The sequence below is a fragment of the Phacochoerus africanus genome, chromosome 1 (genome assembly GCF_016906955.1).
Source record: "Phacochoerus africanus isolate WHEZ1 chromosome 1, ROS_Pafr_v1, whole genome shotgun sequence".
In the NCBI taxonomy this organism is placed as follows: domain Eukaryota; kingdom Metazoa; phylum Chordata; class Mammalia; order Artiodactyla; family Suidae; genus Phacochoerus; species Phacochoerus africanus.
Window position 1 is genome coordinate 155,196,348 of NC_062544.1, and position 13,284 is coordinate 155,209,631.

General features: G+C 46.5%; 1 protein-coding gene across 1 annotated transcript in view; it reads left to right on the top strand.

The window, feature by feature from the left end:
- Positions 1 to 2,854: 2,854 nt before the first annotated feature.
- LOC125128592 (serotransferrin-like) overlaps positions 2,855 to 13,284 on the top strand; it is a 79,153-nt gene continuing 68,723 nt past the window's right edge. The window contains 3 exon segments of the mRNA XM_047782838.1: positions 2,855 to 3,003; positions 4,937 to 5,106; positions 12,045 to 12,153. Coding sequence (XP_047638794.1) covers positions 2,961 to 3,003; positions 4,937 to 5,106; positions 12,045 to 12,153 — 322 coding nt within the window. The 5' untranslated portion in view covers positions 2,855 to 2,960.

Genomic DNA, 13,284 nt, shown 5'->3' on the forward strand with positions numbered 1-13,284 from the left:
ACAGGTTCTGGAACCCGAATGCCTGATTTTGCACCTGGCTCATCAGCTGACCTTGGACAAGTTATTAGCCCCTCAGGACCTCAGTTTCCTCATCTTATCTGTAAAATGGGGATTCTAGTGCTCTGATCTCAGAGGGCTGTGGTGAGGGCCCAGAGAAGCTCTCAGTAAGAGCTAAACATCACTAAGCTGTGAAAGATGGATAATGGGAAGTTGCCGTTGTGGCTCAGTGGTGACAAGCCCAACTTGTATCCATGAGGATTTGGCCTCACTCAGTAGGTTAAGTGATCCAGTGTTGCAGTGGCTCTAGCATAGGCTGGCAGCTGCAGCTCCTATTCGACCCTTAGCCTGGGAACTTCCATATACCACCTGTGTGGCCCTAAAAAGTAAAAAAAAAAAAAAAAAAAGTTGGATAATGAGTTTCCTGACTCCAGAGTGTCTCTAGTAAAGAATAAAACACCACAGGGCGAGCACAGGGACAAGTGTCATGGGCCACCAAGGACACAGAACATGATATTTAACCTCTCACCTCCACATACTCAATTCACATTGTAGCTGAGGGCACAGCCATACCAGCAAAGGCTGTGCACACATGTATACCCATAGCTGGACTCACCCTGCCTCCAAGGAGTGGCAGACACAGGGCTTCTCCCAAGCAAGCGCCAAGGCCCGTGTGAGTATATGACATGGGACCCGGTTCTCTGTGTCCCATCTGGCCCTTCTTCAGACCCTGGGGAGCTCTGCACCTCCTCCCCTCCCAGGCACACCTTGGGTTTGGACTCAGAGGCTCCACAGAGGCAGGGTGTGGGGTTGGCTGGCCTGGAGAGGGTTCTGCCTGGCCAGAGTGCTCTTCTGAGAGGCTCAGGCTAGGCTGGAGAGGAGCTGCCCCAGGAAAGGCTCACTGTGAGAGCAGAAGGGGCCCAGAGGGAGGACCCTGGTCTGCCTGCCTTCTGTCTGTCCTCCATGCCTTCCACCGAGCTTCCCTGAGTTTGTGGATTCATTCAACATTCAGCACCTCTTCTTCCTGCTTTTAGGCGGACGCGGCAAGCTCACTGCAGGGCCTATAAGAAGAGGCAGCATCTGAGGGCAGGCATTCTCCCAGCCAGCCCTGCCCCCTGACTATCCCCCTCCATTTTCCTCTCAGTACCTCAAGGTGCCCCCCCCTGAGGTCAGACCATCCCCTAATTCCTGCTGGGTCATCCCTGGCTCCCTCCAGCAAAGTGGTCTCCAAAACTGGGTTTCCCATGGCTTGAGCAGAAGGGCCCATGGGGGCAAGGACAGAAGAGGGGCAGCAGCTGCCATTCTTCTTCCTGGTGAGGCAGGGTTTTGGAGGGCAGAACTTGTCATATGTCCCCACCATAAACAGAAAGGACCTGTCCCCTACTAAAGAAATGAGGTCTCTGCAGTGAGGTGTGTGTAACCCCTTGTATGTGAAACCATCTACTGGAGTGTGGGGGGCCACTGAGGTGTCCGAGGGAAAATGGGGAACACCTCACAAGGGAGGAGTGAGGAAGGGGATGCTGGAAGTTTTGGCTCCCCCTGCTTCTGGCTTGTGTGGTTCCACATATTGAGGTTTGCACATGCCAGTAAAATGGAGGTAGAGATGAAGTAATGTGGGTTAACTCACCAGACATCACAAAAGGCATGAGGGCCTTAGAAAGATTCCTGCAAAGAAACCAGAATTAGAAGGTGACGCCAGTAACACAAGCATAGGTGAACTAAAATTAAATGGCACTGCTGACATGTCCTCTAGGCCTGGTTCAAATGAGTGGGTGTAAAGTGGACCGAAACCAATGATCCTCTGATCAAGTTGGGTAAGATGTAACTCAAGAAAACCTTGACCCTCTCATGATGACTCTCTGGAATATGGATTTATACTTACTCTCAGGAACCTCACCCTCTGCCTGAGTGTATATTTTACCTTGAGATAGTTTTCATTGTGTAAAAGGCAGAATAAACAGACATTTACAAATGAATGTTTCATCTTTGTCTTATTGTTTTAAAAATGTTTAGTCCTCTCATGATTGACATGTACACAATATCAGTTTAAAAAATACATCTCTAGAATGGACAGCTCCACAGCATTTCCTGATGAGGATGGGCAGGCAACATGGTGTGGAGACCACTTTCTGGGAGGGAACCAGGGATGACCCAGGCACTGAGATTAGGCCACATCTGCTCTCCTGGGTCCCTTTCTTTGTGCTCTTGCATCACTTACTTACCAGTGTCACAGAGTCTTGATCACCCTCCCGGGCAACTTCTTGTGAGACAGATGTCATTGCCCCTGTGACTCTGTTCCCTGCCAAGGTGTCCAGCAGGCTGCAGGAAGGGAAGGAAGGTCACCAGGCCTGGAGCATGTGCACAGCTGGGCACATGGGAGGGACAATTCCTCCATGGGGCCTTAAGGGCACAGGGCACTTGGGAACAAGTGAAAGGTGTTGAGCCTGTTGTCTTTGACTTCAGATCAGCTTTCTTCCTCTCTCACACGCTGTCCCAGGAAGGTTTTGCCTGCCATACTTCTGTTCTACTCTGCACCTGAGGCAGTACCCTTCCCTCTTCCATCTTCCAAATGAGCACATAAGTAGATTCAGGACCAGCTCTGGCCACCCGGGATTCAGCAGCAGAGTCACCCCACCCCTGCCCACGGCAGCTCTGTTCCTGGTACAGAGCAAGCGCACATTAACAACGGGTTGATTTTTCTTTTAATTCCCCTCCAATCAGCATTTTTGTGTTGGATTCCATCCATGGTTCTGTTCCAGGGGTCAGGAAACTAGGCAGTCAGCTAGGGCGAGGAATGAAGGGGGAGGGATGAGGGGCGATTGGGCAACCGGGCTGAACAAACACAGGAGGTCAAAGATTGTGCTTGGCCAGCCCCGCGGGGGATAAAGGGGCCCGGGGCTCAGGGAGGAGGCGCAGAAGCCAGTCAGTCTGCGTTCGGCACTCCACGCCGCAGACCCAGGAGGATGAGGCTCGCCGTCCGTGCCCTGCTGGCCTGCGCGGTCCTGGGTGAGTGAAGCTGCTGGAAGACCTGCAGTCTCTGGCCCGGGCGCCCTGTGCATCCCGGAGCTGGCCACGCCACCCCTGGGCTCTGCACTCAGGCTGGAAGCCTGGAGCCTTTCCTTCGCTTCTCCCCGCCGCACCCCTGCACCTGCTTCAGCACTGCCTCAGGGACAGCTCTGTGCCTCCCACACCTGCTGCTCCTATCTGTGCCCCTGCCACCTTTTCAGCCTCCCCTACTTCCACCTCCTGTATCCAGTAAATCTAGTAGTAGCGGAATACAACAAACTAGAGTACTTCTATCATGGTTTATCAAATCCCTTTGCTTTGACCTCAGTTAAGTCCCAACTACTTAGGATGGCCTTTGAGGCCTCCCTGGATCTGATCTCACCTCCACTGACAGTCTGATGTTCCATGGTTGCCCTTGGTGCTGACCATGTCCCACTAATGAGGCAGGGCCATTGAGGGGTTCAGGGTATGGAATGCGAAGCCACATTTTTTGGGTCCTCAGTGAGAAGGGTAGTACAGCCTGGCCTGGGAGGATCACATGATAGTAAATGAGGCCACAGATCCAGGCACCAGTGAAGTGGACTTTGCTGTAGACCTCTGTGCTTTGGGGTCTGTCACTGTTGGCCCTTGCACACTCATCAGCTCCTGAGACTGAGGGGCACTCCTTGTCCTCTAAATTTGCCTGCCACTCATGGTGCATTTTATCATAGCTTTGGCGCTTTCTGTATTTAGCTACTTGTGTCCCCTGAAAAAGTTAACCCTTGAGAGTTCATCCACCTTACTTGCCTTTACCTTCCCTGACTCCCAACCTCAGACAATCAGTCTCAGAAGGCTGTGCAGGGTCAATGCATTCCTAAGGACAAATTCCTGTGTTTGGAACTTCAGGAGGGGTGATTTGGGAAGGGTCCGGAGGAATGGTTTGGGGGAAGGTCTGCCACTGACTCCCTCTTGCCTGCTTTGATTTCCCATGGGCAGAGGTGGAATAAAATCAGGTTGGAGGAGCAAGCTCCCTATGGCCCCTCTTTTTTTGTCCTGGAGAACCATTCCCTTCCCCGCTTCTGCTTTGTGCAATGTGGATGTTCATCAGCTTTCCTGAGTCAGCCCTGTGCTGTGGATCCAGGGTGGAGATGACAGAGGGCTTTGGGAGCAATACCATGGGGACAAGGTATCTGCAACCAGGTGGATTAATAGCTACAGACATGCTCTAGCAATCCTCCTAGTGGCAGCCCAAAGGCCTAATGGTGGAAATTGAGGGAGGAGTCATAGACAACAAAGAGAAACATTGAATATGTGGAGTTTCTAATTATTCCTGGGATGGAGGATGACAGAGGAATGTCATAGGCAAGTCCATTGCCTCATCTATCATTTACCCCTCTCTACTGGCCAAGGAAATGGAAACCCCATCAGAATGTTATCTTCTTTTGTTCCCTGAGCAGAGACCAACCTCTGGAGACCTGGTTTCTAGGCCAGTCTGGGTAAACCTTGGGTAAAGAAGCCCTTTCAGAGATCAGTTCCCTTGTCTCCAAAAGATACTGATTTCTAGAAGATGTAATTCCTACCCTGCTGGCTTCCCAGAGTTGTGGCATTGAGCCAACACCTTAATGTAGCTAAACATCCCCTGTGCATCCCAGGTCATGACCTTGTGTGAAGGAGGCTCAGAGAACACTGAGGAGCAGGTTGCTGTCTCCAGTTGAGTGTTGATGGCCAAGTTAGCATCCCTCTGGCCAGTACAGGCTGGTCAGTGGGAAAATAAGAGGTCATTAGTGTGCCTGTCACTCATCTCCAGACTCAGAATGTAATGGAACCTGTTTCTCGTTGTTCATGGACAGGAGTGGAAGGGGGACAGGATGGAGGGGAGGTAGCCTTCATCACCCTTCAGAGGCGGCTTCTGTCTCTCCCACTGGTGTAGTGACCCCTGGCCTCTCTCCCCTAGGGCTGTCCCTGGCTGTCACCCAAAAAACTGTAAGATGGTGCACCATTTCAAATCAGGAGGCCAATAAGTGCTTCAGTTTCCGTGAAAACATGAGTAAAGCCGTTAAGAATGGTCCTCTTGTCTCCTGTGTGAAAAAATCCTCCTACCTGGATTGCATCAAAGCCATCAAGGTAAGTCGTTCCTGCCTAAAAGAGAGTGGAAGGAAATCCATGATTTTCCTTTCTCCTGTCATTTTGAAATGATTCTGTACTCACAGACAGGAGGCTGACGTGTGAGGCAGTCAGCTCATAGTGCTAAGAAAAGCGCTTCAGGGAGTTCCCGTCCTGGCTCAGAGGAAATGAATCTGACTAGTATCTATGAAGATGCAAGTTCAATCCTGGCCTTGCTCAGTGGGTTAAGGATCCGGCATTGCTGTGAGCTGTGGCGTAGGTTGCAGACACGGCTTGGATCTGGTGTTGCTGTGGCTGTGGCATAGGCCAGTGGCTACAGCTCCAATTCGACCCCTAGCCTGGGAACCTCCATATGCTGCGGATGTGGCCCTAAAAAAGAAAAAAAAAGAAAAAAGAAAAGCACTTCAGAAACAGACACAGGAGCAGTCACCCTTGATGAGACTTAAAGCAAAACCCAACATATGCTCTGAGAGGGGATTATTGTGAACGATTAAGTTCTCTGAACTCAGAAAAGAAGAATGCTTGCCATCAAAATGACCATGTAGGCGTTCCTGTCAGCCTCAGTGGGTTAAGAACCTGACATAGTGTCCGTGAGGATGCAGGTTCGGTCCCTGGTCTTGCTCAGTGTGTTAAGGATGTGACATTGCTGCAAGATGTGGTGTAGGTTGCAGATGTGGCTTGGATCTGGTATTGCCATGGACCAAGAACTTGCATATACTGCCAGTGTGGCCGAGAAAAGAAAAAAAATGGGGAGTTCCCATTGTGGCTCAGTGGTAATGAACCAAACTATTTTCCATGAAGATGTGGATTCAATCCCTGGCTCTGCTCAGTGGGTTAAGCATCCAGCATTGCTGTGAGCTGTGGTGTAGGTTGCAGATGCAGCTCCGATTTGACCCCTAGCCTGAGAACTTCCATATGCCACACCTTTGACCCTAAAAAAAAAAAAGAAAAAAGAAAAAAAATAACCATAAAACACGATTTTGGTGATTCTCGATGCATCACAAGAAGTAGATGAATGATTCACACAAGGAAGAGGGATAGGTCGTGATTGCAGTCTTGATAGCTGATCCTTTTGGTTTCTAGGTTTTCCAAAACCTTTCACTCCTTCTGCATTGTTTCTGCACATCTGAACATGTGTCAGACCTTGTGCTGTGCAATGGGGCTTCACTAGTGAACTTAAAGGCACATGGTCCTTACTCTTGAGGAGCTCACAGTCTAGTGAGAAGAAAAACATGAAAGAAGTGAAATTTCTATGTGCGATTCCTACAATGGAAGGAAAGAAACAGAACTTTCAGACAATACTTGCTTTGGTCCGGGTGTCAGGGAGAGTCTTCCTGAGAGGGAGCAATGAATTTGGGACCCCTGGGATGAACATGGGTAATCCTGCCAAGAGCTATGCGTAGGATATGCCAGGTAGTGAACCATAGCAATGTGCAAAGGGCCTGAGACAGGAGAGAGCTAGGCTTGCTTGAGTTTCTGTAGGAAAGCTACAGTGACTGGAGCAGAGCAAGTAGGAGTCTGGAGGAAGGAATGAGGTGAGAGAGGTAGACTCAATCTGATGGAGTATGATTAACTCAAGGAATCAGTGATTTGGTATAAATAACTGGCCTGGTGTGTGTGTGTGTGTGTGTGTGTGTGTTTGTCATTGAATCTCAATTACTATCCTGGCTTAATTATAACTTGATTTATGACATACATTCAGCATTAGTACATGTATACACCTCTTTGTTTTTAAGTATGTTAATAATATAAAATAAATTATCCAGAAATCCACCAAAGGTTCTCAAAACTTCATTGGTGCCAATAGCTTACTTCTAGGGCTACTGTGTGACAGCACTGGATTCTATGGGAACACCACCACCTGGGGTCGCGTGACCCACTCACTGGCCTTACTTAACAACTACTTATGTGTTTCCACATCCAGTGCAAACAGAATTCTAAAACTTCCTTGACTTTTATTTTAATTTTTAAGACTGACATAGAGTATATGTGAATGATTGCATAGTTTTGCTTCTTGAAATATTTTATCAGTGGGACATTGCTATGTGTTTTCTCTTACTTGTTTTTCCTCCTCAATAGTATACTGAGATTTCACCCACATTGTTAAATAGAACTATTGTTCATTCATTTTCTGAGTGCTACAAAAGTCCATTGTGCTAGTATACCACAATTTTTCTTTTCTGTTCTGTTCATTAGGAACTTGGATTGTTTCCAGTTTGTTGTTATTCTCATAACAACACACATGTAACCCCATTCTTTTTCAGATTCTTTTCCATTAGAGGTTATTACATAATACTGGGTATACTTCCCTGTGCTATACAGGAGGTCCTTGTTGGTTATCTATTTTATATATAGTAGTGTGTACATGTTAATACCAATTTCCTAGTTTATCTCTCCCCCCTTTACCCCTTTGGTAACCATAAGTTTGTTTTCCATGTCTGTGAGTCTATTTCTATTTTATAAATAAGGTCATTTGTATCATTTTAAAAGATTCCATGTATAAGTGATAACCTATGATATTTGCCTTTCTCTGACTGACTTATTTACTCAGGATGATAATCTCTAGGTCCTTTGTGTTGCTGCAAATGGCCTTAGTTCATTCTTTTTAATGGCTGAGTTATTTGGTTTTTAAGCAGAGCCAATGTAGTTATTCCAATTTCCACTCTCACCAGCAGTGCATGAGAGAATAATCTCTCACCATCTTTGGTGAATTTGGTATTTTATCAATCTGCAATAATCACTATCTCTGGCAGTGCTTTTTTTTTTTTTTTTTTGCCATTTTGCCTTTTCTAGGGCCACTTCCACGGCATATGGAGGTTCCCAGGCTAGGGGTCCAATCGGAACTGTAGCCACGGGCCTACGCCAGAGCCACAGCAACTCGGGATCTGAGCCGCGTCTGCGACCTTCACCACAGCTCACCACAACACCGGATCCTTAACCCACTGAGCAAGGGCAGAGATCGAACCCACAAACTCATGGTTCCTCATTGAATTTGTTAACCACTGTGCCATGTCGGGAACTCCTCTGGCAGTGCTTTTTGACTAAATTCTATTTTTCTGATATTAGCATACTATATCAAATTTCTTTTGGTTAGTATCTTCCTCCTATATCTCTTTGTGTTTCCTTATTTTTAACTTTCTGTGTTATCACAGACACCCCCCCTTATCTTTTGAGGGTGTCTTTTGTAAACTGAATGCTGCTAGAATGTGTTTATTAATGTAATCTGTCAATCTCATTTATTTTATGCGGTAAATGTAGACCATTAATAAACTTTTTTTTTTGTCTTTTTTCTCTTTTCTAGGGCTGCACCCATGGCATATGGAGGTTCCCAGGCTAGGGGTCAAATCAGAGCTGTAGCCACCGGCCTACTCCAGAGCCATAGCAATGCGGGATCCGAGCCGCATCTGCAACCTTCACCACAGCTCACGGCAATGTGGGATCCTTAACCCACTGAGTAAGGTCAGGGATCAAACCCGCAATCTCATGGTTTCTAGTTGGATTATTTAACCACTGCGCCACAACAGGAACTCCCATTAATAAACTATTATAAGTTTGGACTTATTTCTGCAATATTACTTTACTTATTTATTTATTTATTTATTTATTTATTTATTTATTTATTTTATTTGGTGTCCCAGTCTGAGCTACAGTTTCTGGGGCAACACTGGATCCTTTAACCCTCTGTACAGGTGCTGGGGATTGAACCCGCATCCTGGCGCTGCAGAGAGGCTTCTGATCATGTTGTGCCACAGCGGGACTTCCATATTACTTTTCTCTTAGTCCTGCTTTACCCCTGGTTTCCGATTTTTCCTTTTCTGATTTTTAACAATTGAGTTCAGACACCTGTATGTTCATTTGGATTGTTTCCCCTTTATTCCACTTTTCTCCCTACTGGTTGTAAATTTAAACAATTTTTAAATCTTTTTTAATGATTTCCCTTAAATTTTAGCTTAACAAAGTGTTACAGTAAAATAATGTTGACTCACCCTTCTGATACAGTAAAAGAACTCTAGAATATAGCCGTTGTAGTGGCTGTGGCGTAAGCCAGTGGCTATAGCTCTGATTTGACCCCTAGCCTGGGAACCTCCATATGCTGGGGGTGCAGCTCAGACTTTCCTCTTCTTTGTTTAGATATTACTCTTTGATGTTTTATGTCTATCTTTTCTTAACCCTAGAGTGTAGATACTTCATGTATTTGTTGACAGCACACATAAATACTATGTAAATATAGCATATGTGTGAGTGTATTTGTGTACACAGCTAAAAGTTCAGGAAGACAGAGGGGAGGGGAGGGAGGGATAGAGGGAGACAGAGGGTGGGAGAGAAATTTGGCCTTATCTACATTTTTGCTATTTAATCTCATTACCATTCCTTCTTGGTTCAGATCACCCTTCCGAGATATGTTTTATTCTCAAAATGCGTTCTTTTTGTGATATTTAGAGTCGATATCTTGGTGTTAAACTCTCTCTGTTGCTTGCATGTTTGTTTTTTCTGCAAATGCTTTAATCTCTCCCTTATTCTTGAATGGTAATTTTGCAGAATGCATAATTCTAGTTTGATGTTTTTACACTATTTAAATATATTATTCCACTGTCTGATGACTCCCATTGTAGTCATTGAGAAGTCTGGTGTTATCCTGTTATTCCTTCAATCATCTCTCTGAATAAATTTGATATTTCATGTTCTTGATTGAGGATGTTCCATAAATCTGCTACGATATTTCCAGTTGTGGAAATCTTGGTACTTATCTTGCTCCCATCCTCTCTTTAAATACTGCTACTTCTTCCTTTTTTTTTTTTTTAATTCTAAGTTTTTAAGAAGACATGTGTTAGACCTTCTTAATCTAGCTTCTGTGTCTTTATTTTTTACATTTTTATGGCCACACTTATGGCATATGGGAATTCCTGGGCTGGAGGTCAAATTGGAGCTACAGCTGCCAGCCTACACCTCAGCCACAGCCACATCCACACAGGATCCAAGCTGCATCTGTGAGCTACGCCACAACTTGTGGCAACACTGGATCCTTAACCCACTGTGCAAGGTCAGGGATGGAGTCTGGATCCTCATGGACACCACGTCACACCATGTCAGGTTCTTAACCAGCTGAGCCACAATAGGAACTCCTCACCTCCATATTTTTAAATCCCTCTTTCATAGTTTCTGTCTTTGTACCTCCTTTTGGCAGCATGCAGGATGAATTCTTCAGATGCAGCTTCCAGTTCTTTAATTCTCTATTGAAATATATCTAATCAGGAGTTCCCGTCATGGCACAGTGGTTAATGAATCCGACTAGGAACCATGAGGTTGTAGGTTCAATCCCTGGCCTTGCTCAGTGGGTTAAGGATCTGGCATTGCCGTGAGCTGTGGTGTAGGTTGCAGACATGGCTCAGATCCCGTGTTCCTGCAGCTCTGGCGTAGGCCAGCAGCTACAGCTCCAATTAGACCCCTAGCCTGGGAACCTCCATATGCCTCGGGAGCAGTTCTAGAAAAGGTAAAAAGACACACACACACACAAAAAAAAGTCTAATCAACTTGTTGCCCATTCATTCAATTTTCATTTCAACAGTTATATTTTTCGCTTCTACAAGTTCCAGTTTAGCAGGGTTTTTTTATTCCTATAATTTGCTTTTCTACACTTACCTCTGTAAGTATAGCCTTCACTTTGTACATAAAGTACATAGATAGCTCTTCTTCTCTGTTTCTGACAGTTCCAACCTCCACAATCCTTGAGGGCCCACATCTACTCTTCCTGTGGCTCCTCATGCTTTGTGGTTTACCTTCTTTTGGGTTTGGTTATTTGTACCTGGAGGTCATGCTTGACTTTAATCCTCCCCCTCCCTGCTGGTTCAGGTTCCCTCTGGAATTCCTATTGCTCTTGTTGATCCCATGAGTTAGGCCTTGGTGCCTCGGTTCTTTTTTTATTTGTTTGTTTTGTATTTTTGCCTTTTCTAGGGCTGCTCCCACAGCATATGGAGGTTCCCAGGCTAAGGGTCGAATCAGACCTGTAGCCGCCGGCCTATGCCACAGCCACAGCCATAGCAACACCAGATTTGAGCCGCATCTGCGACCTACACCACAGCTCACGGCAATACCGGACCCTTAACCCACTGAGAGAGGCCAAGGATCGAACCCACAACCTCATGGTTCCTAGTCGGATTTGTTTCTGCTGCACAGCCATGGGAACTCCCTGTGCCTCTATTTTTTAATGCATAAAGTGGAGCTAAGTTGGACAGTAGTGTCTGAGTACTTGATTGAATGAACTGATTGGATTGGAAATAATTCTTAGCATTTAACACTCAGTTCAGAGTCTAAGCAAGAGGTTAAAGCCCGAGAAAGCACCAATCCCTGAACAAAATACTTCTGCTGTAGTTATAGACTCAGGACCAGATGGAAAATTACAGAGTACTGGATCAGAGTGGAGAAGAATACCATTCCCCCCCTACCCCCCGAAGAGGTCTCCACAGAGGCGTCTGAGGAAGCTCTCAGCAGAGGGCCCAAGATAAAGAGGTCACCATATGAAAGCACCTGGGCTTAAAATGTAAATCTGTCTAAGAGTACACCAGGCAGAGAGTCCTTGACTGCAGAGTCTGAGAACCCAGTCTGGGGTTGGGGGCCAGCTTTCCCCCGGAGGCCTGCTGATAAAGCCTCTGGAATTCAGGCCCATCTTGAAAAATCACAGTAGTTTTCCAGGCCAACAGCTGGACCCTTCACAAGGGAAAAGAGAAGAATGACCCATTTTTTTCCTCTTTGTAGGAGTTATAAGAATATGGTAGTCAAATCTCCTCACCAGGGAGGCAGAATCAACTGAAGCCTGTGGTATTGTGCAAGGTCTGGCCCCAGATCCAAGGAGCACCACCAGTCACCTCAACATGCATGACTATCAGTGGGCCTTTCTCAGAAGTAAGGGCTTCATCAGCGTCTGGTCTGTTCTCTTTCAGGATAAAGAAGCAGATGCTGTGACACTGGATGCGGGTTTGGTATTTGAGGCAGGCCTGGCCCCCAACAGCCTGAAGCCTGTTGTGGCAGAGTTCTATGGGCAGAAAGATAGTAAGTTTGCCCTGGGGACCCAGGAAGGGGTTTGTGGTCCTTGTTCTCTTACGGTTGACTCAGAGTCTGGTCTCATTCAGGCAGATAATGGAGATTGGATACTAATGAGCTTTCTCCATGGGGGAGTAAGTGGGGAGTGAGGGGCCCTGTGAACCACCACAGCCACAACACTGGGCTTCTAGGGGCTTTGGGCCAATGGAAGACTTGTACTCATGGTACTGACTTGTACTCATGATACTGACTTCCAGGGCAAGCTGTGTGCAAACCACTGGAGTGTAGATCTGTATAGAGGAGCCCTCCAAGAACCTCAAGTGTTGCATACAAGGGAGAGACTGCACGGGAGCATGCACTTGAAGTGCCAGCTGTCCCTGGGCCTATGTGATGGGGGCAGGGATACGCAGAGTCAGAAATGTGTCCTCTAGTGGAGCAGGTGCACTTTTTGCCACAGTTCCAGCTTCCTGGGGGCTCAGCTTAGTAGGTGTAGGCAAACACTCCTGCAGGGCCACGGTAGGCAGAAGCCTGTGGCTTTCTTGCTCCTGAGTTTGCCTGGAGGGTTATTACTGTGACTAAAAAAAAATGCACAACCTGAAGGTGGAGAGGTAAGTTTTATTTGGAGCAAAATTAGGACTTAAGCTCAGGAGACAGCATCTCAGGTAGCCCTGAGAAACTGCTCCATGTTGGCGAGGGTGAAGTGAGGATACATGAGTTTCTGAAACAAAGGGAAGGTAGTAGGAGCAAAAGAGTTACAGATAACTGGATTTATAGAAAAAGATTAAAAAAAACAAAAACAAAAACCCAGTTTCTATGAGACAAAGGTCTGGGCTTAGTGGAATCACTGCTTTGATAGGCACCTCAGCTGGGCACCATTCTTCTTTGTTCCTTTCCTTGGTTCCCTCAGGGCTCACCAGCCCACCCTTGGGAGTGACGGCATTCACAGATGACTGTGACATCTTTTGTTTTGTCCACTTAACTACGGCTCAGGAGGCAGGACGTCAGATGGGTCTGACATGCTGCCCTAAAGAGGAAAGGGGGAATATCACGACATGAGTCATAAAGGTGAAGGGGGAGGAGCCTGCAGCCAGGCACACGTTTTACAAAGTTTGCTGCTGGCCTTGTGAAGGTTATACTAGT